The sequence below is a fragment of the Hypomesus nipponensis genome, chromosome 12 (assembly GCF_054491055.1).
Source record: "Hypomesus nipponensis isolate SF chromosome 12, ASM5449105v1, whole genome shotgun sequence".
Taxonomy (NCBI): Eukaryota; Metazoa; Chordata; class Actinopteri; order Osmeriformes; family Osmeridae; genus Hypomesus; species Hypomesus nipponensis.
This window is the reverse complement of record NC_140372.1, coordinates 4,510,001-4,535,005: the sequence shown is the minus strand read 5'-3', so window position 1 is coordinate 4,535,005 and position 25,005 is coordinate 4,510,001. Positions and strand designations below refer to the sequence as shown.

Sequence of the window (25,005 nt, the reverse complement as noted above, 5' to 3'; positions counted from 1 at the left end):
TACAAACAGGTGGGTAGACAGACAGGCATACAGACAGAAAGACAAACAGACAGGGAGATAGGAAAAGACAGATTGGCATGCAAACATTTTGGTTGGTCGACAGACAGACAGGCAGGTAGACGGGTCCACCAATGAGACTTTGTTTTCTCTAAAACCCGTCAGGCCACAGAGTTGTGGGAGGGAGGGAGAGAGAGAGGGAGTGGGGGAGAGGGAGTCAAGGGGGGAGGGCGAGAGGGAGGAAGGGAACAGACACTGCTTTTAATAGGGTCAGGGCAGATGTAAAACTGTATATTAAACTCTACTTTGTTGCTGATAGAACTGATGTGGGAATAAAAAGTTTTCACACCTCTTTTCAGCCATCGCTCTCTGTCTGTGTCTGCCATGTGCAATACAGACAGCAAACAACAATTAAGAATTTCCCCAATCGGATGAAAAATATCAGCCTCAACTCATTTCCCCAAATCCCACCCTCCCAGACAGCCCTACCCAGACTGCACCAGTCAGGGGTCAAGGCCAGTGTTGCTGAGGTAGCACTGATGTGGTCCAGACCAAACATAGCTGCTGATTTATACCTCAAGGCTTAGTCAGATGGCACACACACACACACATAAACACACACACACAAGCATACTCAACCCTCAGAGAGAGAGGCCAAGGCCAGAACTGTTAAGGAGTGTTTAAATCTGGGCTTCTCAGCCAAGCACTCTGATTTGCGTCAGCGGACACGTGCACACACACACACACATCCATGTTAATGGGGGCTTGCAGCCCTCAGCCCCCAGCCCTCAGCCCCCAGCCCTCAGCCCCCACCCCTCAGCCCCCACCCCTCAGCCCCCAGCCCTCAGCACCCACCCCTCAGCCCCCACCCCTCAGCCCCCACCCCTCAGCCCCCACCCCTCAGCCCCCACCCCTCAGCCCCCACCCCTCAGCCCTCAGCCCCCAGCCCTCAGCACCCACCCCTCAGCCCCCAGCCCTCAGCACCCACCCCTCAGCCCCCACCCCTCAGCCCCCAGCCCCCACCCCTCAGCCCCCAGCCCCCACCCCTCAGCCCCCACCCCTCAGCCCCCAGCCCCCACCCCTCAGCCCCCAGCCCCCACCCCTCAGCCCCCAGCCCCCACCCCTCAGCACCCACCCCTCAGCCCCCACCCCTCAGCCCCCACCCCTCAGCCCCCACCCCTCAGCCCCCACCCCTCAGCACCCACCCCTCAGCCCCCAGCCCTCAGCACCCACCCCTCAGCCCCCACCCCTCAGCCCCCAGCCCCCACCCCTCAGCCCCCAGCCCCCACCCCTCAGCCCCCACCCCTCAGCCCCCAGCCTCCACCCCTCAGCCCCCAGCCTCCACCCCTCAGCCCCCACCCCTCAGCCCCCAGCTCCCTCCTGCTGCTCTCTGAGCCTTGAACTCAGCCAATCAGCACGCCTCCACACATACAGACAGTTTTTAAGAAGGGTTGCTTTGCTCCCTCTTGAAATACAGACACACACACATGTGCAGTACAGTCCACACACGCTACACACACACACACACACACACACACAGTGTAAACACGCACACATACACAGCACACACACACCACACCCACACACACACACACACAATACACACACCCACACACTACACACACACACTACACACACACATACAATACAATACACACAGTCTGCTCACTCACCCGTAGCAAGGAGACCCGAGGCGAGGCCGAGGATCTGACAGAAACCCAATCAGGTGTGTCTAATGGTGGACATGCAGAGGGGGAGGGGGAGGAGACCTGGAGCACTGGGGGGGGAGGGGGGGGGGAGAGAGACCTGTAGCACTGGGGGAGAGGAGGGGGGTGACCTGGAGTACTGGGGGGAGGAGGGGGGTGACCTGGAGTACTGGGGGGGGGGAGGAGGGGGGAGAGAGACCTGTAGCACTGCGGGAGAGGAGGGGGAGGAGGGGGGTGACCTGGAGTACTGGGGGGGAGGAGGGGGGAAAGAGACATGTAGCACTGGGGGAGAGGAGGGGGAGGAGGGGGGTGACCTGGAGTACTGGGGGGGAGGAGGGGGGAAAGAGACATGTATAGCACTGGGGGAGAGGAGGGGGAGGAGGGGGGTGACCTGGAGTACTGGGGGGGAGGAGGGGGGGAAAGAGACATGTAGCACTGGGGGAGAGGAGGGGGAGGAGGGGGGTGACCTGGAGTACTGGGGGGGAGGGGGGGGGGGGGAGAGACCTGTAGACCTGTAGCACTGGGGGAGAGGAGGGGGAGGAGGGGGGTGACCTGGTGTACTGGGGGAGAGGAGGGGGAGGAGGGGGGTGACCTGTAGCACTGGGGGGGAGGAGGGGGGTGACCTGTAGTACTGGGGGGGAGGAGGGGGAGGAGGGGGGTGACCTGTAGTACTGGGGGGAGAATCCTTGGGGAGTGGCTTCCTTTGTACAGCTCTCTTTCTCTAACTCTCCCTCCATCTATCATTCTCTCACGTGCTTGCTTTCTCTCTATTACTCTCTCTTTTAGTCTCTCACACCCACCTTGTCTCTCTCTACCTCTCTCCACCTCTATCTATCTCTCTTTCCACCTCTCTTTCGCTCTAACAGCTTATTTCCCCCAGCGTGTCCCCTCTAAACGGACTGTTAGATTTGACCTAGTTCAACTCTGTTGTTATCCCTCAGTGTGTCATGCGTCTTGGCGTAACCTGTGGACTCACAGCACACACACACTGCCACAGGTCCATGACACCCGGCATGGAAATCATCCTGTTTACTGCCTCGCTCCAGCCGCTCTGTAAACACGACGAGTCAAGCAAGAGTTGGGGGGGGGGGGGGGGGGGGGGGGGGCTGTGTTTCCAGCTCCTACAGAAGCATGCTGCTGCAGCTAAGTACATCAACTGCACCACAGAGACCGGGCTGCACATTAGCATGAGCTTTGTGATGTCATTAAGTTCAAATGTAGGTTTGGAAATCAAGCTTGACTTCTTAATGAGACTGCACCCCCTCAGAGACAGGCAATGGGGGGGGGGAGTGGGAGGAAGGAGAGAGACAGTGAGGGGGAGAGAGAGAAGCTGAGGGGAAAGGCAGAGGAACAGAGAGTCAAAGAAAGAGAAAGAGAGAGAGAGAGAGAGAGGTAGCCCTGTGAGAGTTCTGTCTAATTTCACATCAGACATCCATCACTTCTGTCCAGTTGCAACCTGCAATCGTTTAGTCCTCTTTATTGAAAACTGTGTAAGCCCTCCTCCATCTCCCTGTCTCCTTCTTCACCCCCCCTCCACCCCTCCCTCCCAGCTCTCTGTAATTCAGCAGAGTGGCTTCCATTATGAACATTGTAATTTGCAATTCCAAAGTCGCTACCAGCAATGAACAAAGTCGATTATCTGGAATGCTGTGGAGTATAGTGTGGATCTAAGTGATTGATATTAAGAAGTGTCTTCTAAACCAAACCCCACTCTCAGCTCTAAGTTAGCATTCACTCCCCTGCTCTCCTTCTCTCCTCTCTTCTACTCCCCTGCTGTCCTTCTCTCCTCTCTTCTACTCCTCTGCTCTCCTTCTCTCCTCTCTTCTACTCCTCTGCTCTCCTTCTCTCCTCTCTTCTACTCCTCTGCTCTCCTTCTCTCCTCTCTTCTACTCCTCTGCTCTCCTTCTCTCCTCTCTTCTCCTGTCCTGTGCTCTAGTCTTCTCCTGTCCTCTTCTTTTCACGGTGTGCTCGAAGCCCTGCCTCGCAGCCCTGCCTCGCATGTTTTCAGACGTCCTCTCCAGTCTGGGACCCACAGGTGTCTCTGCACTCTCTCTGAGGCTGCACCTGGGCTTGAGTTCTCAAGCACATCTGGGGCTCCTATGGCTGCATCTGCCACAGAGAGGAAGAGGAGAGACGAGCAGACTGGCAGCTAGACAGAAAGACAGACTGACGGGGGAGCGGGGACACAGGGAGTGGGTGAGGCTTATGGGGAGAAGACAGAGGCAGGGAGAGGGTGAGGAGTATGGGGAGAAAAGGGAGGCAGGGAGGGGGTGAGGCGTATGGGGAGAAGAGGGAGGCAGGGAGGGGGTGAGGTACAGGTTGCTGCCTCAGAGCTAGATAATCAGTCCATCGGGAGACCTGGTTCTCAATCATCTCCCTTCCTGTCCGACGGCAAACACATCACAAATACAATGACACACAAGACCACACATTTAGTTTTCTTCTGATCGATGAAAATCTATCTGGGCCTCAGTATCGCTCGAGGGTGTGTGTGTGAGAGAGAGAGAGAGAGAGAGAGAGAGAGAGAGAGAGAGAGAGGGGGATGGGGGGGAACGCACCTCAATTTTGCTCCTAACCTTCACTTTTATTCAGCTTCTTGTTACCTACTATTTCCCTGTCACAAAAGAAGAAAAGGAGAGATGGAGAAATGGCGAGGGCAAGGGGGAGATAAATACAAGGAGGAAAAATGAGACTTTTTTGTGTTCAAAGTTTTTCATTTAAAGTTTTTAAAAAAATTCAAAATATTTTCCCAAAAAAAGTTTGACTAAGTACATTTCTAAAAGTAAAACCATATTTGTATATATAGTAAAAAAAATAAAAAACATTTTTGAAACCTTGAAAAAGTATCGAACATGTTGTAGTCATGGCTACTTTTTACTTGCTCATCTGTGAGAGCCCATACTACTTTACTTTAACGTGAAAAAAAAATCTGTGACTCTGTACTTTTGCCATCTCTGGTGGTTTCCTCTCTTACACATTCTCAAGATGGACCCAAAGATTCCGGAGCATTCCGACAACAAAACAGAGATCCTCACGAATTAAGATTTCACTTCACTGGCTCTCATTTTCAGACCAACACTCCCTCCGTGCGCTCCAGAGGCCCTTGGGTGGAAGTAAACGTTTTCACATGTTTACAAATCCAGGATGTCCTCTCAATTTGATAACATCATTGAATACAAAGGACAACATGGCTGCAAAGTTACTAGCCCAAAACCAATGTGCACTATAGAGGATGTAAATGCATTTACGTATTTTCCTCTATCGCTCTTTCATTCACTCCCCCCTCTGTGTGTGTGTGTGTGTGCGCGAGTGTGTGATGGAAAAGGTTGATTTGAGAGTCACCTGAAGAGATTCATTAGTCACTAATGGCTGCGGTGGAACACATCCTCATTTCACTTCTGCACCCCACACACACACACACACACACACATACCCACAAACACATATACGCAGGCTGTTTATTGTTTTCCTGCACGCCTCCTATGTTTTTCACTCTTTCTTCCCCTGCCTCCCCCCCACAGCAAGCCCTGAAAGAGAACGTGAGGAGGAGAGAGGCGGAGGAGAAGAAGAGGAGAGCTCGGGCGGCCCAGGAGCAGGCGGAGAGAGAGAAGCGCGAGAGACAGCAGAAGAAGAAGAGACTGCTGGAGGGCAACACAGGCAAGCATTGCCCAATCAGAATCCTTCATTTCATGAAAATGCACCGTGTCTAGCTCATGGGATCTTATCATTAACTAGGGTCCTTTGTTTACTTTGTAATAACATGTTTTGTAAATTTAGCTTTTGTCCAAAGCAACGCAGGGAGATTTGAACCTGTGGTCTATCGATCTGCAGACAAGTGCTCTAACCACTGAGCTGTACTTTGGGTTGAGTCCCTAAAAGTGTCAGTGTACTCTGACTGTTCTGGTTAATGTGCACAGCATTAGCAGAGCCGCACACAAACTCTGCAGTCAAACAAACAGGGAGACAGGAAACGTATACAGCTAGACTGTGCCAGCTCATCCCTTCATGGCTGCCATCTCAGCGAGCCCACACACACACACACACACACACACACACACACACACACACGTATGTACGCAGACACACATCACATCACACACACACACACACACAGTGTGCCAGGAGCTGGGTCTCTGAGCAGTGAGGTCCAGTCATGCTTGGCTCTGTCCAGGGTAGCTTGGCAACGCCATCCTCGGCCCTACATAAGCATGGACACGCTGTGCCAGGCGTGCTGCCAGTCACCCCCCCCCCCCTCACCCCATCAATACCCACCGAGATCAGACAATTTGTGATTTGATGTCATCTTTCAAATCCACTTTCTGTCATGGCTGGCGTCTATTGTCAATTGTGATGATGATGATGATGATGATGAACAGGTTAGCTGTGCCTTCCTGTTGGACAACAGGAGGCTTCCTTCCTGTAGGACAACAGGAGGCTTCCTTCCTGTAGGACAACAGGAGGCTTCCTTCCTGTAGGACAACAGGAGGCTTCCTTCCTGTTGGACAACAGGAGGCTTCCTTCCTGTTGGACAACAGGAGGCTTCCTTCCTGTAGGACAACAGGAGGCTTGGTGCTTGCGGTTAGGTCCAGCTAGGTCATAGGTTAACCAGCTGTGTGTGTGTGTGTGTGTGTGTGTGTGTGTGTGTGTGTGTGTGTGTGTGTGTGTGTGTGTGTGTGTGTGTGTGTGTGTGTGTGTGTGTGTGTGTGTGTGTGTGTGTGTGTGTGTGTGTGTGTGTGTGTGTGTGTGTGTGTGTTATCTCACACTACCAGGGGTAGAGGTGGGTGGTTGATGCCAACTCCACAATAGGGATTATTCCCAGCTTTGGTGTGTGTTCTTGTGCGTGTCCTGTGGTAGTGCAGTCGTAACTACGCAGCATTTTTGTCTGTGTTCCGTTTAGTTTCAAACTTTTCTATTGAAGAAAGTCTGGAATCACAGCTGGCGTAGTTGGGCATGTCTGGATACGCTCGCATTAAGATAGTTCAACCAAACCACTGTGTGGAGAGGGCTGTCCTTGGCCTTACCACTGTCTGTCTGTCTCTCTCTCTCTCTCTCTCTCTCTCTCTCTCTCTCTCTCTCTCTCTCTCTCTCTCTCTGACACACATACACAAACAGGTGTGCTTGCTCTATTGCTTTGTAGTGAGCAAGTGTTTATTATGAACACTGGATTTTGGTGTTTCAACGCCCATTGACATTTCCCTGCTGTTAGACTATGTTTAGTGTTTTGCACCTCTCTTTCACTAACCATCTCTGGAGGAGGGGATACCTCACTGAATAGCTCCTCCCAAGGTTTCTTCCATTTTTTCTTTTTTAGTGAGTTTTTCCTTGTCTTCCTTGAGGGTTTAGGTTGGTTGAGGGGCAGTTCTATGGGCGTATGCAAAGCCCTCTGACATTGCTTGTAAAAAGGGCTATACAAATACATTTAGGTTTGATCTGATCCATTTCCTCTCTCTACTTGTCCCTTTTGTGCCTGGACAACAACACGTACACTCTGAAACAGGCTGCTTTGAAACAACTAACATCAGTGATGCGCTAATTTCATTTGTTCATTGAGCAGATGCTTTGATCCAAAGCGACACGCAGTGGGGAAATCAAACCTGCATTCAAATTCTCTACCACCGAGCTATAGCTAATAACACACAGTAATAAGAGCTTCTGAGTCTTTCAGTACTCTGACAGGAGAACATTCTGCTCTCAGAAAGCACTCAAGACTCCGTCTAGTTTCACCGTTAACTACGTGAGAAAGTCATAACACTTTCAAAGAGCAATCAGCCACTAAGGAATGGAAATAGTTTATGTGGGAATGTTCCAGACAGCTGTAATATCAGTAATATGCAAGGTAGTGAGGGTTATAGGCTGAATGAAGCTTCAGGTGGACCCAAGTTAGCAGGCCCATCTCACCTGACATAACCTTGCAAGTAGTGGTAGTAGTTTGCCTTGCCGGTTCTTTACTGGAGGCTAGAAAACGCAACTGTCGAGAGAGACAGTCTAGCTAGCCTAAACATTAGCCTCCTACCGTTAACGCTTGTGTAACCGAGTTAAACAGGTTAAACTTGCTCCTCAGTAAATACTGCCCACCCGCGCCGTTGAAGAGCTGGAACTAGCTATTTGGTGGCAAGCAACTAGCCACACATTAGCATCCTAAGCCGGTTAACAGCGCTAGTAGTGCCTCTTCAGGTGCAGACATACTGCCCTTGTTAAGGAAGGAGTTATGATGAACTAGTATATTAGTGTTTAAGTTGCTTGGTTTATCACCTATCTTAAGTTTACGAGGTAGCTACCATCATCTACTCAAGTTAATGAGAGTCTTCTGCTATCATAGTGCACAATGATTGATAGTCATTAGCTAGCCTATATGACTGACGACATGAACGGACTCTGAATGACAGACTGAGACCGTCTGCCCAATATGACCTCTGCCAGTGCAAAAAAAGAAGACATAAATGCAGACAGGAATGCAGTCAGACAGAAAATCAGTTGCAGAAATCCTTTATTAACTAAAGAGCCTCCCATTGTTTGTCGGGAAGGTATGTCAGCCGCGGAGATTTTCCCTCTAATATTTGATTATCCATCAATCCTGTAAAAATCCCCTAAGGCCGGCGGACCGGGTTTATATGAAATGTTCTACAATGAGAGACGAGAGCAAAGGGAAAAAATAAATTTGAGGGCCCAGGATAACGGTGGGCTCTCTTCTGCTTTTGTGAGGCTGTCTTAAAAAATAAAATAAAAAAAAAGGGAGGGAGGGAGGGAGGGAGGGAGGGAGGGAGGGAGGGAGGGAGGGAGGGAGGGAGGGAGGGAGGGAGGGAGGGAGGGAGGGAGGGAGGGAGGGAGGGAGGGAGGGAGGGAGGGAGGGAGAAAAGAAGACACTGGTGATGAAAGTGGGTATTGCCTTCCTTCCTCCCTGCTGTGCTGGGTCATTTGGTTTAAATTTAGCGCCAGCTTAGCCTAGTTTAGGAGGCCCGATCATGGAGGACTCTTTCCCACCTTGTTCCTAGGTGCTCTCCTCCCCTGTTCTCCTCTAAACCGGCTGCCTGCCCTGGAAGCTGCTAATGAGGGAGATGTTTTCATCTGCTCCCTGTCTGCTCCGGCTAACCATGCCGAGGCAGGGAGTGAGCGAGGGAATGAAAGAGAGAAAACGAGGGAGAAATAGCACACTTCATTTGCATAGAGCCCTATGGAGATTGAAATTCAGATTGAATAGGCGTTTTCTCTTCTCTCTCTCTCTCTCTCTCTCTCTCTCTCTCTCTCTCTCTCTCTCTCTCTCTTGTGTGTCTGCGCCTGGCTCGCCCGTGACAAATCTGTTGCATTAACTCCCAGGGTAGGCCCGGAGCACGCATGTTTGTGGAGCGACAAATTACACATCAGACCGTTATTTAACATTCCTTACATGGCTACAAAGGATAAACTATTAAGATGTCAAATAGAAGGAGCAGCCCCTCATTCCACAGACACACACACACAAACGTACCCCGGCATGGCAAGATGCTAACAGCTTTGAGGAGAGGCCTAGAATGGAAGCAAGGGAGATGGGAAGATGAAAGGACAAAGAGAAGTGGGATACACACAGAATGAGAGGAGGAGGAGAAGTTGACAGAACCCCCCCACCACCACCACCAGCACCCCGTGAGAGAGAAGGCACGTCGAAAGAAAGAGGAAGCCTTGGAAGAGAGACAGGAGTGGAGTAAGGAGGAGAGGATGGCCTGTTCACCATGGTTCAAAACAACACTTGGAATTGTCCTCCCCTTCACAGCTGCAGTAACTGTCACTTGCCATGTGTCACTCCCCCCCTCCTTCCCTGCCTCCCTCCCTCCCCTGTTCCCACCTTCTTCAGAGCCGCCCCCCCCCCCCCCCCCCCCTAGTGTGTTTGTGAAACACAGGTCCTAATATAACAACAGGGTAGACACAGCACCACAAAACCAGGGAAAATAGCCCTCTGTTATCCTGGGCCCTCTGCGTGTGATTGAATGATGCCTGATTGGTAGAGGTGCATTCCTTCACCCGGACCCCCCACATAACTAGCACCTGCTATCTCAAACCTAACTATTACTCTGTTGTTGTTTGTGAAAGGGCTCTGTGTTTGTGGAGGGGGGCAGTGGTCTTGAGTGTATCCCCCCCCCCCCCCCCCCCTTGTCTTTATTTACCACGCTGCGCTTTCTTCTCTTCAACCTACTGAGAGCGAGGTCTGGCTGTTTGATGGGCGTTTAACGGGGACTGACTGAGTAGTGCTTTGAGGGAGAGTGGAGAAGCTCGCGGGCCAGGTGAGGGCTAGCAACAGAGCCTAGCGACAGGGGCTAGCGACAGAGCCTAGCGACAGGGGCTAGCGACAGGGACTAGTGACTGGGGCTAGTGACAGGGGCTAGCGACATGGGCTAGCGACAGGGGCTAGCGGTTTTCGATTAGCGGACGATGCGGTAGTTTTGGCGTGACTCAACAATTACTTTTTTGTGACGTGGGTCGTTGGTTGGATTGTTTAAAGTTACTGACGTACCTCCTCGTGCCCACGTACACACACACACACACACGTACACACACGTACACGCACACACACGCAGGCTCACATCAAAGCCCCATTCAGCAGCTCTATTCAGAGAAAGACTGCTTCTTTACTCTTTCCTCTCCTTCCTCCAAGCCTCACAGGTCTACCTCAACACATGATAACATATCTGTTAGTTAAATGAATCATCATATTTGTGGTTCATCCACACCCCCCTGACTGCCAGGTCTGTGAAGGCTTTCTTTCATATTCATGTAGGTTGTGAGGATTTCTCACTAAAATGAGCTCTCGTCACAGTTCTGTGAAGTGTGTTATGTGAAAGGTAACGATTTGCACTCGCACACAACCCTTAGCTGTCAAACCGCAAAGGTTTATGTTGTTTCATTTCAATTTTTTATGGCTATACAAACATGCACACACACACACACTTTACATCCAGATACATGGGAATGACAGCAAGCCAGACTCTGTGTGTGTGTGTGTGTGTGTGTGTGTGTGTGTGTGTGCGTGTGTGTGCGCGCGTGTGTGTGTGTGCGCAGGTTACCTTTCCGTGACCCGTCCCCAGGCAACGTGTTGTTTCAGCAGCTGTCGATGGAGACGAGAAGCTAATATTCCCCTCAGAGAAACACAGCCTGGTTATTATACCTGGGACCCATTACCACACGCACACCTCTCTTTACTTTGGTGGTAGAAATAGCAAGCATGTTAGGACTTGAAGAGTTTAAGTGTGGTATTCTATTTTATGTACGTGTGTGTGTGTGTGTGTGTGTGTGTGTCTGTGGGACTAGCTTTTCCCTCCTGCTTGGAGGTGGTTGTGACCCGTCCTCACTGTGACTTGTGGAGAAGAGAAAAGGCCGGCTTCGCCACCCGCCTCTTCCTAACGATGAAGAAGTGTTCCTCTGGACTTCAGCAGGGACAGACCGCGACTGCAGCGCTGTGCCTAGCAAATCCATAGGCTAAGTAGTCGCTAGCACAGCTGGTTATATGTCGCCATCACTATTTATAGCCTTATTAGCCTACCCTTGCGCTGGGCAGCACACACCGTATAGCAGACATGGAAATAGGCCATGTTGCTTCTCTGGGCGGACCCTGGTGGCGGGGGCCCAGGTGTGTGGAGTAGCTCTGCAGGGAAGAGTGCTCTTCGGGGGGTGTGGATGAGGACTGCGGTGGGGGCGGTGTGGGTGGTTCTGGGAGGTACAGCCACTGCTCCTGGGATGGTCTGCCCTGGATATTTTACCCCGTGGGGAGAGGGAGGGGATGATGATGGAGGAGGGGAGGAAATAGGGAGGGAGGGAGGAGGAGAGGAGGGCGGGAAGCCACTGGGGAGCAGGACCTAGTTTGGACCATGGAAGGTTGGGAGAGTGTGGTGTTACCTCCCCTACAGAGAGAGGGGGAGAGGGAGTATGTGTGTGTGTGTCCAAATCTTAGTCTGAGAAAGACGAGGCGAGACAAGCTCTATCCTTCCATGTGTGTTTATCTGGGTAGGCAGTGACCATAACCATCTCACCCAGCATCAGGAATAGACAAAGACACAGAGAGAGAGAGACATAGAAAGACACAGAGAGAGAGACATAGAAAGAGAGAGAGACATAGAAAGTCAGAGAGAGAGAGAGAGAGACAGACAGACAGACAGAGACAGACAGACAGACAGAGACAGACAGACAGACAGAGACAGACAGACAGAGACAGACAGACAGAGACAGACAGACAGAGACAGACAGACAGACAGACAGACAGACAGACAGACAGAGACAGACAGACAGACAGACAGACAGACAGACAGACAGACAGACAGAGACAGACAGACAGACAGACAGACAGACAGACAGACAGACAGACAGACAGACAGACAGACAGACAGACAGACAGACAGACAGACAGACAGACAGACAGACAGACAGACAGACAGACAGACAGACAGACAGACAGACAGACAGACAGACAGACAGACAGACAGACAGACAGACAGACAGACAGAGACCATGGATACATCCTGCAGCTCTGGCCAGTTTCTTCTGTTCATATAAGATTTTCATGTTCAAGTTCATATAAGCTTTAGAAATATGCTGATTACGAAGGACAGGCACACTATATCATACTCCATGTTCCTTCTAGAAAACAAAGTCAACTACCACCAGTGTCTAGACGTGTTTCGCAGCGATATTAAAAGAGCCAGGTGGATGCATCCTGAAGCGGTGAATAGCATGGTACATCTTATGTGGATCCACGTCTCTGCCTGCTTTCATCTCTGAATGACAGCTGACATTTGCTAATGTCAGATAGGACACAATACAGTACAGAGGTGTGTTTATATGCATAGAAAGAAGAGGCAGGGAACGAAGGGAGGGGAGAGGCAGGGGAGGGGAGAGGTAGGGGAGGGAGGGGAGAGGTAGGGAAGGGGAGAGTCGAGGCAGGGGAGGGGAGAGGTAGGGGAGGGGAGAGGAGGGGAGAGGGAGGGTAGGGAAGGGAATGGAAGGGGAGAGTCGAGGCAGGGAGAGAGGGAAGAGGCAGGGCATAGAAGGATGGGGAAAAGAGACGGGTGGTGAGGGGAGACGTGGGGTGAGAATAATTGAGGGGGGGGGGGAGTAGGAGATGAGAGGAGGGCAGAAAGGAGTAGAAGAGAAGATAGCAGAGATGGGGTGAGAATAAATGAGGAGTGGAGATGAGAGGACCTCATCCTAGCCTCAGCCTTGAACCGGCGTTGAATAATGGAGACGTCAGCTGACGAGCTGCATCAGTCAGACCTCCGACCCAGCCGCCCCCTGACCCCTCTGACAGTGTGAGGACGGAGCACACATCCGTCAAACTACAGATTACACTTCTGCCTTGTCTCTCCTCTCTGTCTCTCTCCTCTCTCTCTCTCTCTCTCTCTCTCTCCTCTCTTTCTCTCCTCTCTCTCCTCTCTGTCTCTCTCTCCTCTCTCTCTCCTCTCTCCTCTCTGTCTCTCTCTCCTCTCTGTCCTCTCTGTCTCTCTCTCCTCTCTGTCCTCTCTGTCTCTCTCTCTCTCCTCTCTGTCTCTCTCTCCTCTCTCTCTCCTCTCTCCTCTCTGTCTCTCTCTCCTCTCTGTCCTCTCTGTCTCTCTCTCCTCTCTGTCCTCTCCGTCTCTCTCTCCTCTCTCTCCTCTCACGTCATTCGCTTGTCTCATTCATCCTTGTCTTTGTCTCGTCTGTTTCTAATAGACTGTCTCCCTAACTCTCCCTCACGTCTCCATCTTGATGTGCTTCTCATGCTCTCTCCATCTGTCTCTCTTTCTTACTCTTTCTTTCCCGAGCTACCGAACCCTCAGCACACCTGCAATCCAGCTGCACTGCCTCATTTCCCTTGTCATGATCCAGCCTGTATCTGAGCCAGGAGGCCTGAGATTCCAGCGGAGTTAGTTAGTTTGCGGTTCATCTGTAAAAGTGTAAACGCTGTATTCTACTTGGTTGTATTCAAACAGTGTGAATTAGCCGAACAAGGAGTGGTTATGCATAATGGGAATGTCACTTCCAGAGTCTCCCTGCAAGCCCAAGTGTGAGGGTGATAATAATCTTCTATTTGTTATGGTCTGGTATCCATGGTTATGGTTACCCATGGTGTCATTGGCCTTCTCACTTTTGGTGTGTGTGTGTGTGTTCATGACATCTATTTCCTCATCCTCTCTGTGGCAGTGTGTGTCCATTGCAAATCAATGCAGAGGTTAATATTTCTGTTGCTGGCGTCAGGGCCAGTGCCCATTCTCCTACACCTCAGGGAATGATTAAACACACACACACTTTCTCACACTTACACACACTCACATCCACACTGGCACACACACACACACACACGGACAGAACAGCTTGTCTATTGTTACCATGCTTCTGTCAAGCAGGAAGTCACTGATATTCAGTCATTCATGTTGCGCAACACCAGCTAGGTGAATACCAAATCCATCAATCAGGAAAAGAAAAATGAGCCCAGCCTCATTTATAGTTCTTGCTTTGCTTTGTGTGTCCGTCTGTATGCACAGGACACGTGTGTGTGTGTCTGTGTGTGTGTGTGTGTGGTATGTTAGATATTACAAACATTGGACCACCTCCTCCCTCCCCCTCGCACCTCCAGGGACGTTTGTGCTGTAAAAGCCAATGGCCTGAGGTTAATAGCTTGAACTCTCTCACCACCCGTTTATCGCTGGTCCTCTGAGGGCCTGAGTCAGGGATCAGGCTGGCCAGACACACGGAGCAGTGGGCTGATATACGAGCCAGTTACCACCCTGTCTGCTCCTCAAACCCTCCACTCCAACACGTGCTGTAGTACCCCACCACCGTTACCCACACACACGCGCATGCACGCACTCTCTCATCCTCGCACTTCCCTTGCCCAACAAACTCAGCACGTTTATAATCTTTGGCGTTGCTGTGGCAACCTTAAATCTGCAATTACTAATTTGTCTCCCCTCCCTCTCTTTTTCCCCCCCCCCTTTAATTGTTCTCCTCCCTGACTGTCTCCCCCCTCCCTCCCTCCTCCCTATCCCCTCCCTCCCTCCTCCCTATCCCCCCCCTCCCTCCCTCCTCCCCCTCCTCCCTCCCTCCTCCCTATCCCCCCTCCTCCTCCCTCCCCTCTCCCTCCCTCCCTCCCTCCTCCCCCCCTCCCTCCACAGAGAACGATGAGACTGGGGTGATGGACACCCTGCTGGAGGCTCTCCAGTCAGGAGCAGCTTTCAGAGACAGGCGGAAGAGAGCACCCAGACCCAGAGGTGAGTCTCACACACACACACACACACACACACACCCTGCCCAGCCCGGATCTCACCTACCACAGTGTGTGAACGTGTGTACTCTGATCCTCAGTGGGTGTGGTTGTGTGTGCACTCTGATCCTGAGCGTGTGTATACACTGATCCCACAGATGTCCAGCAGCAGATCGAGATCAGCCCCACTTCCTACCGCCAGGTCCTTAGGCCCCGTAACCATGGTAACCCCCCCCCCTCAAAAAAATCTTCTGAATGCGGAACCAGCGATTTCCATTGCGCTCGTCCCGGGTAACCCCCTGGTGACCCCCTTTCCGCTCTCAGCCTCCCTGTGCCCTCTCATGCCCCAGCCTCTCTGGGCTGCCCCAGCCTCCCTGCCCCAGCCTCCCTGCCCCAGCCTCCCTGCCCCAGCCTCCCTGCCCCAGCCTCTCTGGGCTGCCCCAGCCTCCCTGCCCCAGCCTCTCTGGGCTGCCCCAGCCTCCCTGCCCCAGCCTCCCTGCCCCAGCCTCTCTGGGCTGCCCCAGCCTCCCTGCCCCAGCCTCCCTGCCCCAGCCTCCCTGCCCCAGCCTCTCTGGGCTGCCCCAGCCTCCCTGCCCCAGCATCTCTGGGCTGCTGCTAGCTGCGCTACTTCTGTCCTCCAGTAGGGGACGTGTGTCTCTGACGTGTTTCCTCGCCCTTTCAGCATGCCGCCTGGGGCCTCTGTCTGTCCTGCCTCATAACACCCCACGCTGACGTGTGTGTGTGTGTGTGTGTGTGCGCTCTTGTGTTTGCGTGGGCATGCGTGACACTTTTGTTTTACTCAGCTGGAGTTTGTGTGTGTATGGCTGCGTGTGGAGGAGTAACTCAACTACACACACACACGCACCATGTTAAGCGAGGTTTGCAGTGTGTAGCGACGCGCTAAGTAGCTTAATATTACTTCTGCCGAATGGGAAAGCTAATGACACAGCGACTGCGTTTTCTCTTTTTTTTTTTTTTTTTTTCTGAGAGCAGAGTCGGTGCCCGCCTCATTGGAAAAGAGTTGTAGTATTATTATTTACGCATACTGTAAATATATATTCATTTATTTATTTGTGCATTTGTTCACTTATTTTCCTGCTGCCATTATCGAGGCACTTAAACAATTAGCGGGTAATCCCATTATCTCTTCGAGAGCAAGGCCCGCCCCTCACGAGTGGGCGAGCAGGGATAGAATGACTCGTGCTCGATCCTCCCACGTCCATGATGGATATGATAAAGGGCCTCGCATGTCTCCCTGGTTCTGCTATGACTGACCCGGAATTAGATTGGAAGGAGGAGTGAAGGAGTGAGTGGGGGTGGGGAGGGAGCGACGGGCGGAGGGAGGGAGGGAGGGAGGGAGGGAGGGAGGGAGGGAGGGAGGGAGGGAGGGAGGGAGGGAGGGAGGGAGGGAGGGAGGGAGGGAGGGAGGGAGGGAGGGAGGGAGGGAGGGAGGGAGGGAGGGAGGGAGGGAGGGAGGGAGGGAGGGACTGAAAGACAGACAGAAACAGAGTGATCCATCACAGTAAAACTGCTGCATCGTGGCTCTGTTCGCCCTTACATGTCCAACAGCAAAAAGAAATCAAGGGCACTATGCATTATGGGCCTGGGTGTCCCTGAAGCTGGAGGACTGCAACAGCAGGGGGTGTCTGGGGCGGTGGCTGGCCACCCTGCCCCGTGCACTCTACCTCGGACAAGGCCCTGGTGACTAATCAAGCCCCAGGCTTCAGCGTGTCAGCATAGGCCTTGTCTCTGCCAACCCAGCTAATTATCCTCCCTGACCTGCCTCGGTCAGGCCCCTGCTCATCCCTATCACACTCCCGCATTCATCTTCATTTCCTGCCCTCCTGTCATCTGCCTCTTAAATAACACTCCTTTCCCTCTCCCTCACTCCCTCCATTCTCCTCTCTTTCTCCCTCCCTGCCTCTTTTCTCTCTCTCTCTCTCTCTCTGTCTCTCTCTCTCTGTCTCTCTCCCCGCCTCTCTCTCCCTTCCCTCTTTCCCCCGCTGCCTCTCGGAGGGCTGCCTCCTCCTCTAAAACGTAATTACCCGCTATTGGTGTGGATCCTCCCTGCTCCTCCCCCCTGGGAAGGAGGGAGGAAGATAAACATCTGATTGGCCCAGGGCAGGGGGGGCGGGGCTCAGTCTCTCCCCAGGGGAGAGAGATGGAAGGCGGGAATCCCTGCCAACACACAAACATATACACACACTTGCATATATACACACTCTCTCACACACCAATACACTCAGCCCTGAGGTGTAAATACCCCTAATAATTGATCTCCGGGGTGCTGGGTTTTACACACCGGTAAAGGCCTTTTAAAGGAGTTGTATGCTGTAGGAGGAGGGGTAATTACCGGGGCGGCCCGGATCAAGCGGTCAAAAGACATGCGCGGGGTGGGCGTCCAGTCTCAAAGGAGACCAATCAGAAAGCCCTGACAGGTGTGATGTGATCCGTCTCCGTGGGGGGATGTTAATTGAGTCAGGGAGAATAACCGCTAGTAGATGTGTAATTAGTAAGTGGCTGTGCGTACGCTGACTGGAATTAAGAACTTATGTCCTCTCTCCTCTCTTCCGTCTCTCCTCTCATCTCTTCCCTCTCTCCTCCTCTCTCTTCTCCTCCTCTCCTCTCTGTCCTGTCCTCTCTCCGCTCTCTCCTCTCCTCCTGTCTTTCCTCTCTCCTCTGTTGTCTTCCTCTCCTGTCCGTACTTCCAGCGTTGCTCAGACACCTGGTGGCCAGTCTGAGCCCCTGATCCAGGCCCCTGGTCCAGGCTCCTGGTCCAGGCCCCTGGTCCAGGCCCCTGGTCCAGGCCCCTGGTCCAGGCCCCTGGTCCAGGCCCCTGGTCCAGGCCCCTGGTCCAGGCCCCTGGTCCAGGCCTCAGGCCTTAGTCTCTCCCTTCGCTCCCTTCCCTTGTTCAGAAGGCTCCCCCTCTCTCTGCTCCCACTCTCCTGCCGTCCTGAGACAGCAGTCTGGAGAGAGCCTTAGCTAGGCCCACAGACCCCCCCCCCCCCTCCCCATACACACTCATACACACACCTCACCCCCAGGCCCAAACACAGTCTTTTTTACACACTTTAGCACACACACACACACTACTACTACCCGCTTGCACTTACACACACACACAAGCACATACTGGAAACACACACAAGCAGAAGTGTTTGTTCTCATTTTTTCTCCTCTCTCTCACACACAAACACACACAGAGAGAGAGGGAGAGAGAGAGATGGGGCTGAAGGTAAGCAGGCTTTGTGTGGACGACAGCAGAGTCAGGACCGGGGGATAAGGCTCCAGATGTCCCCAGTCCCTTCTTCCTAATGGGATTGGGCTTCTCAGGATGATGGATGGGTGGGAGGGGGGCCAGGGGAGGGGGGCCGGGGGGCCACAAAGGTAGGGGGGTTTATTGGATTTCAAAAGCAACTGCAGACCTTTAAGTGTATCCTTCTGGAAACTGGTCTCCAGCCACTGGTGATGGCTGCCCAGCTGTGTGTATGTGCATGTGTGTGTGATTACATTAATGTGTTCAAGGAGGCATGAGAGAGAGGGACAAAGACAGATTGTGTGTGTGTGTGTGTGTGTGTGTGAGAGAGAGAGAGAGAGAAAGAGGGAGAATAAGCGCAGACACTGTGTGTGTGTGTGTGTGCGACGAGTGCACGTGCGTATGTGTGAAGGAGTAAATGACTGGGGTCTTTTAAGAGTCATTACTCCCTGATGTCTTTAGTGACAGCCGACCTAGCGATTATCACGTGCGCTACGCTCTGAATTAGAGCTTGAAATTGACAGAAAGGCCGTCGGAAAGGTCACTGCGCCTCCGGGAAGCAGGAAGCCGGATATTCCTCTTCCTCCTCTCCACTTCTGGAGCACAACAAGCCCACGCCTCGCGGCTCGGACGCTTGCTGCTCTGACGCCTCGCGGCTCGGACGCTTGCTGCTCTGACGCCTCGCGGCTCGGACGCTTGCTGCTCTGACGCGTCGCGGCTCTGACGCCTCACGGCTGTCCAACTGCTCCCGTCTCCCAGGTAGACGGCTGTTTCCCCACCGGCGCTCTGGAACCTTATAGAAAGTTTGTTGGGGGGGGGGGGGGGGCTAACACCGCAGATGTCACGGGCTCTGGAAGGTGTTGTGTGATTAGGCTTAATGCGAGTCACGCCCCTCTCCCATGACAGGCTGAAGCCAGCACATCCTGTTAGGAGGAAGAGTGTGGAAGAGACGGGAGTTGAAATAGACCGAAGATTTAGTCCCTTTCACAGCCTGGGTGAGCTGCTGGTGTGTAAATACTGGGAGACAGAGAGAGAGACAGACAGACAGACAAAGAGAGAGCAAGAGGGATCATTTGGGACAGGGAGGGAGAGAGAGACAGGCACAGAGAGAGATAGATGGAGAGAGACAGTCAGAGATCCCTTCAGAGAGATATCCAGGAGGAGACCACATCCGACATGACAGCTGAGGGGATGCCTCATGTGTATGTGTGCTTCTTCCCTCATACCTGTGTTTTCTCATACATCCAGCATATATTTCTCCCTGGGTATTGTTATCCCGGCGTTGTGCCTGATCAAAACAGATCCTGTCTTGATTTCTACCCCTCTGATCTGGGAGCTTCCGCCATATTGCAGACATGCACCATTCGTGCGGCGCTTTGCGTGAAAAACAGTCTGTGCTGAACGAGTGTAGTGTGCATGTCTTTCTCCAGAGTCATCAGCAGAGAAGGACCTGTGGGAGCGAGTGGTGGCTCTCTTCTCACACCTGACGGCAGCTGTGAGGTGTCATCGCTCCAGACAGGTGTAGAGTCAGACCAGGTGACAGGTGACACGTTCACACGCCACCGCAGACGGGAATACAGACTTTTATTCCCGATTGATTATTCCAGAAGGGCTTATGTTCTGTCGCACGGTGTGTGGACTCGCGCGCGCACACTCGCCCCCTCATGCTTGCAGCTTTACACACACGTACACTTGATAGCATCCTAGCTGCTGTTACATGTCAAACACAGACAGGGGTGACAGTGTATACGCCCTGTCACCCCCCCCCCTCTCGTCCTCTTCACATCCTCAAAATCTCCAACACACACACGCACACACGCAAGTCACCACCCCCGCTGTCGAGAGCAGCTCTCGATTTGGCCATGACTCACTGAGTCACAGCTCCTCCCCCACCCCCCTCCCTTGTGCTTGTCATCTCTCACGCTCTGCACGGCTCAGCATGTTTAAACACCTCGGAGGAGACAAGGTCAGAGACCTGATTGGACGAAGGTCAGCTGACCGACCATCAGTCGTCTGACAGCAGGCGGGAGAAGGAGGGAGGGGGGAGAGGGGGGGTCAGTTTAACACAGGTGAGGGCCTAATTACACTGAGGCCATGGTAGGAGAGCAGCTGAATATTCATGTGGCGGGGGTGTTTGATATTACTCACATGTACGTTTGTCCTAAGCGCCAGTCCCAGCTAATGACCAGGTGCTCACTTGTCCTGGAGTATGCTACACACAGTCTGAAAAGCCTGCAACACACACACACCTCTGACCCTTTACCCCAACCTTCACACGCCTGAATGGTCTAGAATGATGTGTCTGTGAGAGGGTATGCAGTTGTTGTTGTTTTTCTGCTGACTTGTCGTGTGCTTGCGTGTGATTGCTGTTTGTCTAAATCTCATAGAGAGAGAGACAGAGAGAGACAGAGAGAGACAGAGAGAGACAGAGAGAGACAGAGAGAGACAGAGACAGACAGACAGAGACAGACAGACAGAGACAGACAGACAGAGACAGACAGACAGAGACAGACAGAGACAGACAGAGACAGAGAGACAGACAGAGACAGAGAGAGACAGAGAGAGACAGAGAGAGACAGAGAGAGAGCAGGTGAGTGACCTCAGTAGATCCTAGTTAGTCATTCAGTAGCGCTGGTGAGCATGCCCCCCCCCAGCAGGGCTTAAGCCGCTCAGGGCCCCAGATCGCCGCCCTCGCACTGGATTATGGGACATCCGACCGTGCTGCTGCAGTAATGGAGGCTGCAGGTCGTGATCTGGGAGGAGGGTTGGAGGGCGGGGGAGGGAGGAAGGCTGGGGAAGGGAGGTGGGGAAGGCAGGGAGGAGGGCTGGAGGGGTGTTAGGGAGGGCAGGGAGGCGAACCGCACTGCCTAATCATCCCATTCACACAACTCATGGCCACAGCCACAGGTGAGCTGGATAATCTCTGATTGCTATTCAGACTGCCACAGAGTCCCTGCTCTCTCTCTCCCGCTCTTTTCTGCTCTTTTCTTTCCAACTGCCCCCCCCCCCCCCCCCCCCCACCTCCCAGATGTCCATGCAGTCTTCGTGACTGCTGGACCAGTAAGCTCCTCAAGGCTGGGTTAAGCATGAGATGAGGGGCAGAGCACAGTGATGGAGAAGTGGAGGTGGAGGGGGAAGAGGAAAGGAAACAGGAGGGATCGTGGTGGAATAGCAGGGCTATTAATGAGTGGGATGATGAGAGGGGATGGGGGTGGAGAGGAAGGGAGAGGGACAGGGAAGGCGAGCCTTGGTGCTTTATTCCTGGCTTAACCCTCTAGCTTGCACACCTGTTGGTGCAGATGCTACCTAGCTTAGCATTGGAAGAGCTCTTGACATGAAGATTCTCATTCTACCTGCCACAGCTACTCCACTGTCACAGCTACTCCTTGTCTGTCACATACTCTGTGTGTGTGGGAGTGTGTGTGTGTATGTGTGTGCGCTTGCGTAATGCCCAGAGTCTGTCCAGACTCCTCTCTCCCTTCCTCTCATCCTCTCCTCTCTCCCTTCCTCCCCCCCTTTCTCCCCTCTTCTCTCTCCCCTCTCCTCTGTTCTCCCTTCCACTGGTTTCCCATCTCTCCTCCTCTTCATCTGTCTCTCTCTCTCTCTCTGTCTTTTATATTGTCTCTCTCTCTCCTCCATGCTCTCTCTCTCTCTCCAGAGCACACACTCAGCAGCTAATGATGCGTGGTAAAGATGGAGCTCTCCCCATGCCTACTGTGTTAATTGAATTTTACACTGGTCTTATCTCCATGCTGCACCCTGCCAGAGCCATCCCACACAGCCCTGTACATCCTCCTCCCTCCTGCTCCCCTCTCCTCACCTTCCTTCCTCCTCCCCACTCCTCCCTCCTGCTCCCCTCTCCTCACCTTCCTTCCTCCTCCCCACTCCTCCCTCCTGCTCCCCTCTCCTCACCTTCCTTCCTCCTCCCCACTCCTCCCTCCTCCTCCCCCCTCCTCCTCACCTTCCTCCCTTCTCCTCCCATTCCTCCCTCCTCCCCCCTCCTCCTCACCTTCCTCCCTCCTCCTCCCTACTCCTCCCTCCTCATCCCTCTTCCCCCCTCCTCCTCATCCTCCTCCCCCTCCTCCTCCCCCCTCCTCCTCACCTTCCTCCCTCCTCCTCTCCACATCTCCCTCCTCCTCCCCCTCCTCCTCCCTCCTCCTCACCCTCCTCCTCCCCCCTCCTCCTCACCCTCCTCCTCCCCCTCCTCCTCACCTTCCTCCCTCCTCCTCTCCACTCCTCTCTCCTCCTCACCCTCCTCCTCCCTCCTCCACCCTCCTCCTCCCCCCTCCTCACCCTCCTCCTCCCCCCTCCTCACCCTCCTCTTCACATTCCTTTCCTTCCTCCTCCCCTCCTTCCCTACTGTCCTTCCCCCTCCTCATCTCCTCACATCCCCCCATCCCTTACCTCCTCCGCCCCCAGGAGCGGGGCTACAGCTCTATCTCTACCAGTGAAGTGTGGAAGAGGAGGAGCCAGGGTGCTATCTTTACTAATAGGTGCGTTCGACATCGACTGTGGCTGCTTGAAATGACCAGCGACAGTTGCTGCTTGCAGTCGGGGAGGAGTTAAAAAGGCCTCCTTAGAGTCGGACCTTCCAGCTTCTCGTGGTTTTGCTGCGTTGACGTCAGTTATGGCCGATCAAGCACTGTTTGCTTACTTTATCGCTGACTAACTGCATGGTTGAGAATGTAATTGTTTTCGCATTAGAACTTGCACGAACCAGTGCACGGAAATTTGTACATTCTATGTATTGGGCCGTGTGAAGCTCTTTCTCCAATCTACAGATTGATAATACAACCAGAACTCAATTTAACTTAGTCTTTCCGCCAGTGAAGAGGCGGACTAAAACCATTTCTTCAACAAATATTTAATTCAATTAAACAGTTTGGTTAGAATTTCGAGCATTGGCGAAACTGAAGGTATCAGAATAAATACAAAACACGCGTCAAAGCTGTGGGGGGTCTGACTGTTCTCAAATCGATGTCACGATACTTTGATGGCTACGTCACAGTGACCTAGCCTCGGCGCCGTCTCAAGGCGGACACAAAGTCAACCCAGCATGCACTGCTTAAAGTCAGCCGGCTGCAGCGCTCCATGACGTCAAACACACCTCATGACTTATGTAAGGGGAGGAGCCAGAAGGCTGTTAGTTGTAAGAATGGGAGGAGCTTTGACTAGGACTTGGACATTTCTAGTGCATGTTGAAAGTCTGTCTCTCCTTCAGACTCTCTCCCTGTAAATGTGTGTGTGTGTGTGTGTGTGTGTTTGTGCCTCTTCCCACCAAGCGCCTGCCAGTCACGGTGCCACAGTGGTCGCTATAGCAACAGGGGACCAAACAGAAGTGTGTGTGTATCTGTTGAAAGCCCCCATGTCGGTGAACTGACACAGCGAACACACTGACACACTAGGCTATACAGTCAGTCTGACCCTCCACGCTCTGTCAGGCCCTGGAGATGGTGGAGGGGTCGTCGTCACGGTGACAAAGATTATACTACTGCTGCTGAGACACTGACGAGAGAGAGAGAGGGGGGGGAGGGGGTGGAGAGAGGGAGGGGAGAGACGGGGGGGGGGGGGGGGGACGGGGGGGGGGGAGAGGGAGAAGGAGAGAAGGTGACGGAAGGAGAGACAGTAGTCCCTTTTACACAGTCTGTTCAAGGCAGTGGAGGAAGTCAGTCAGGTCTGTGTAAACCAGCATTGCAAGATCTCTGTATTAAAGTGCTACTCCCTCACAAACACACACTCATTGAAACACACACACATGTGAGCTGGACTGGTCTCCTGGCGTAACAAGGAAGGTTCATCAGGTTTGGGTTTGATGCCCTGGTTGCCCCTGGAGACACGTCTGCTCTGATCCACTTCACACACACACACACACACACCAATCCATAATGCAGATACACACATTTACAGACACACATTGGTGTGGATGACAAACCCTCCCAGGGTTTGGGGTTAACGTAGCCTCAGGGCTAAACAACAGTTCATTAGCCTGGCGCTAGCTGTGATTAGCATCCCTGAGGTATAAATTAACCAGTCCTCATTCCTGTGATGCCCGCTGGAAAGCCACTCTCTGGAAACCCACTCTCTGGGAGTTGTCTGTCTGCAGATGAGTCCTTCCTGGTTCAAATCCCTGGTCCTCCTCTTCCTCCTCCCTTTTCCTCATCTTCCACCCTCCTGGCTCCTCCCCTTTCCTCCTCCTGACCCAACATACACAAAGAAAAGTATCAACCCTATTCTATCATTCTATTCAGTTATGTTCTATTCTATCATTCTATTCAGTTATGTTCTATTCTATCATTCTATTTAGTTATGTTCTATTCTATCATTCTATTCAGTTCTATTCTATTATTCTATTCAGTTCTATTCTATCATTCTATTCAGTTCTATTTTATCATTCTATTCAGTTCTATTCTATCATTCTATTCAGTTCTATTCTATCATTCTATTCAGTTCTGTTCTATCATTCTATTCAGTTCTGTTCTATCATTCTATTCAGTTCTATTCTATCGTTATATTCAGTTCTGTTTCTATTCTATGTAATCTATCCTGCCTGCTTGACCTGTGAGGCAGGGTACTGCTGTTACCTTGCATGGTAGTTGTGAGCCCAGGCAGTAGGCACAGAAGCACTTGATTTATATCTCTGGGAGGATATGGAAAGCTGCATTGTGGGCTTCAGAGACGAGTGGAGTCAAGCGTTTTTAGTTTACTCTGAATTATTTAAGCCGTATCTCTGAGTTTTTTTGCGGGGGGGGGGGGGGGGGGGGATGGTGTGTGTGTGTGTGGGAGCATAATGAAGGTAAAGCCAGAGCTAATTGAGTAGGGTAGCAGGTATGCTAAACATGCTGTGT

General features: G+C 52.6%; 1 protein-coding gene across 1 annotated transcript in view; it reads left to right on the top strand.

The window, feature by feature from the left end:
- LOC146260736 (protein diaphanous homolog 3-like) overlaps positions 1-25,005 on the top strand; it is a 65,705-nt gene that overhangs the window by 15,012 nt on the left and 25,688 nt on the right. The window contains exons 9-11 of the mRNA XM_084668311.1: positions 5,225-5,360; positions 14,816-14,911; positions 15,063-15,128. Coding sequence (XP_084524437.1) covers positions 5,225-5,360; positions 14,816-14,911; positions 15,063-15,128 — 298 coding nt within the window. The remainder of the gene's footprint in view (positions 1-5,224; positions 5,361-14,815; positions 14,912-15,062; positions 15,129-25,005) is intronic.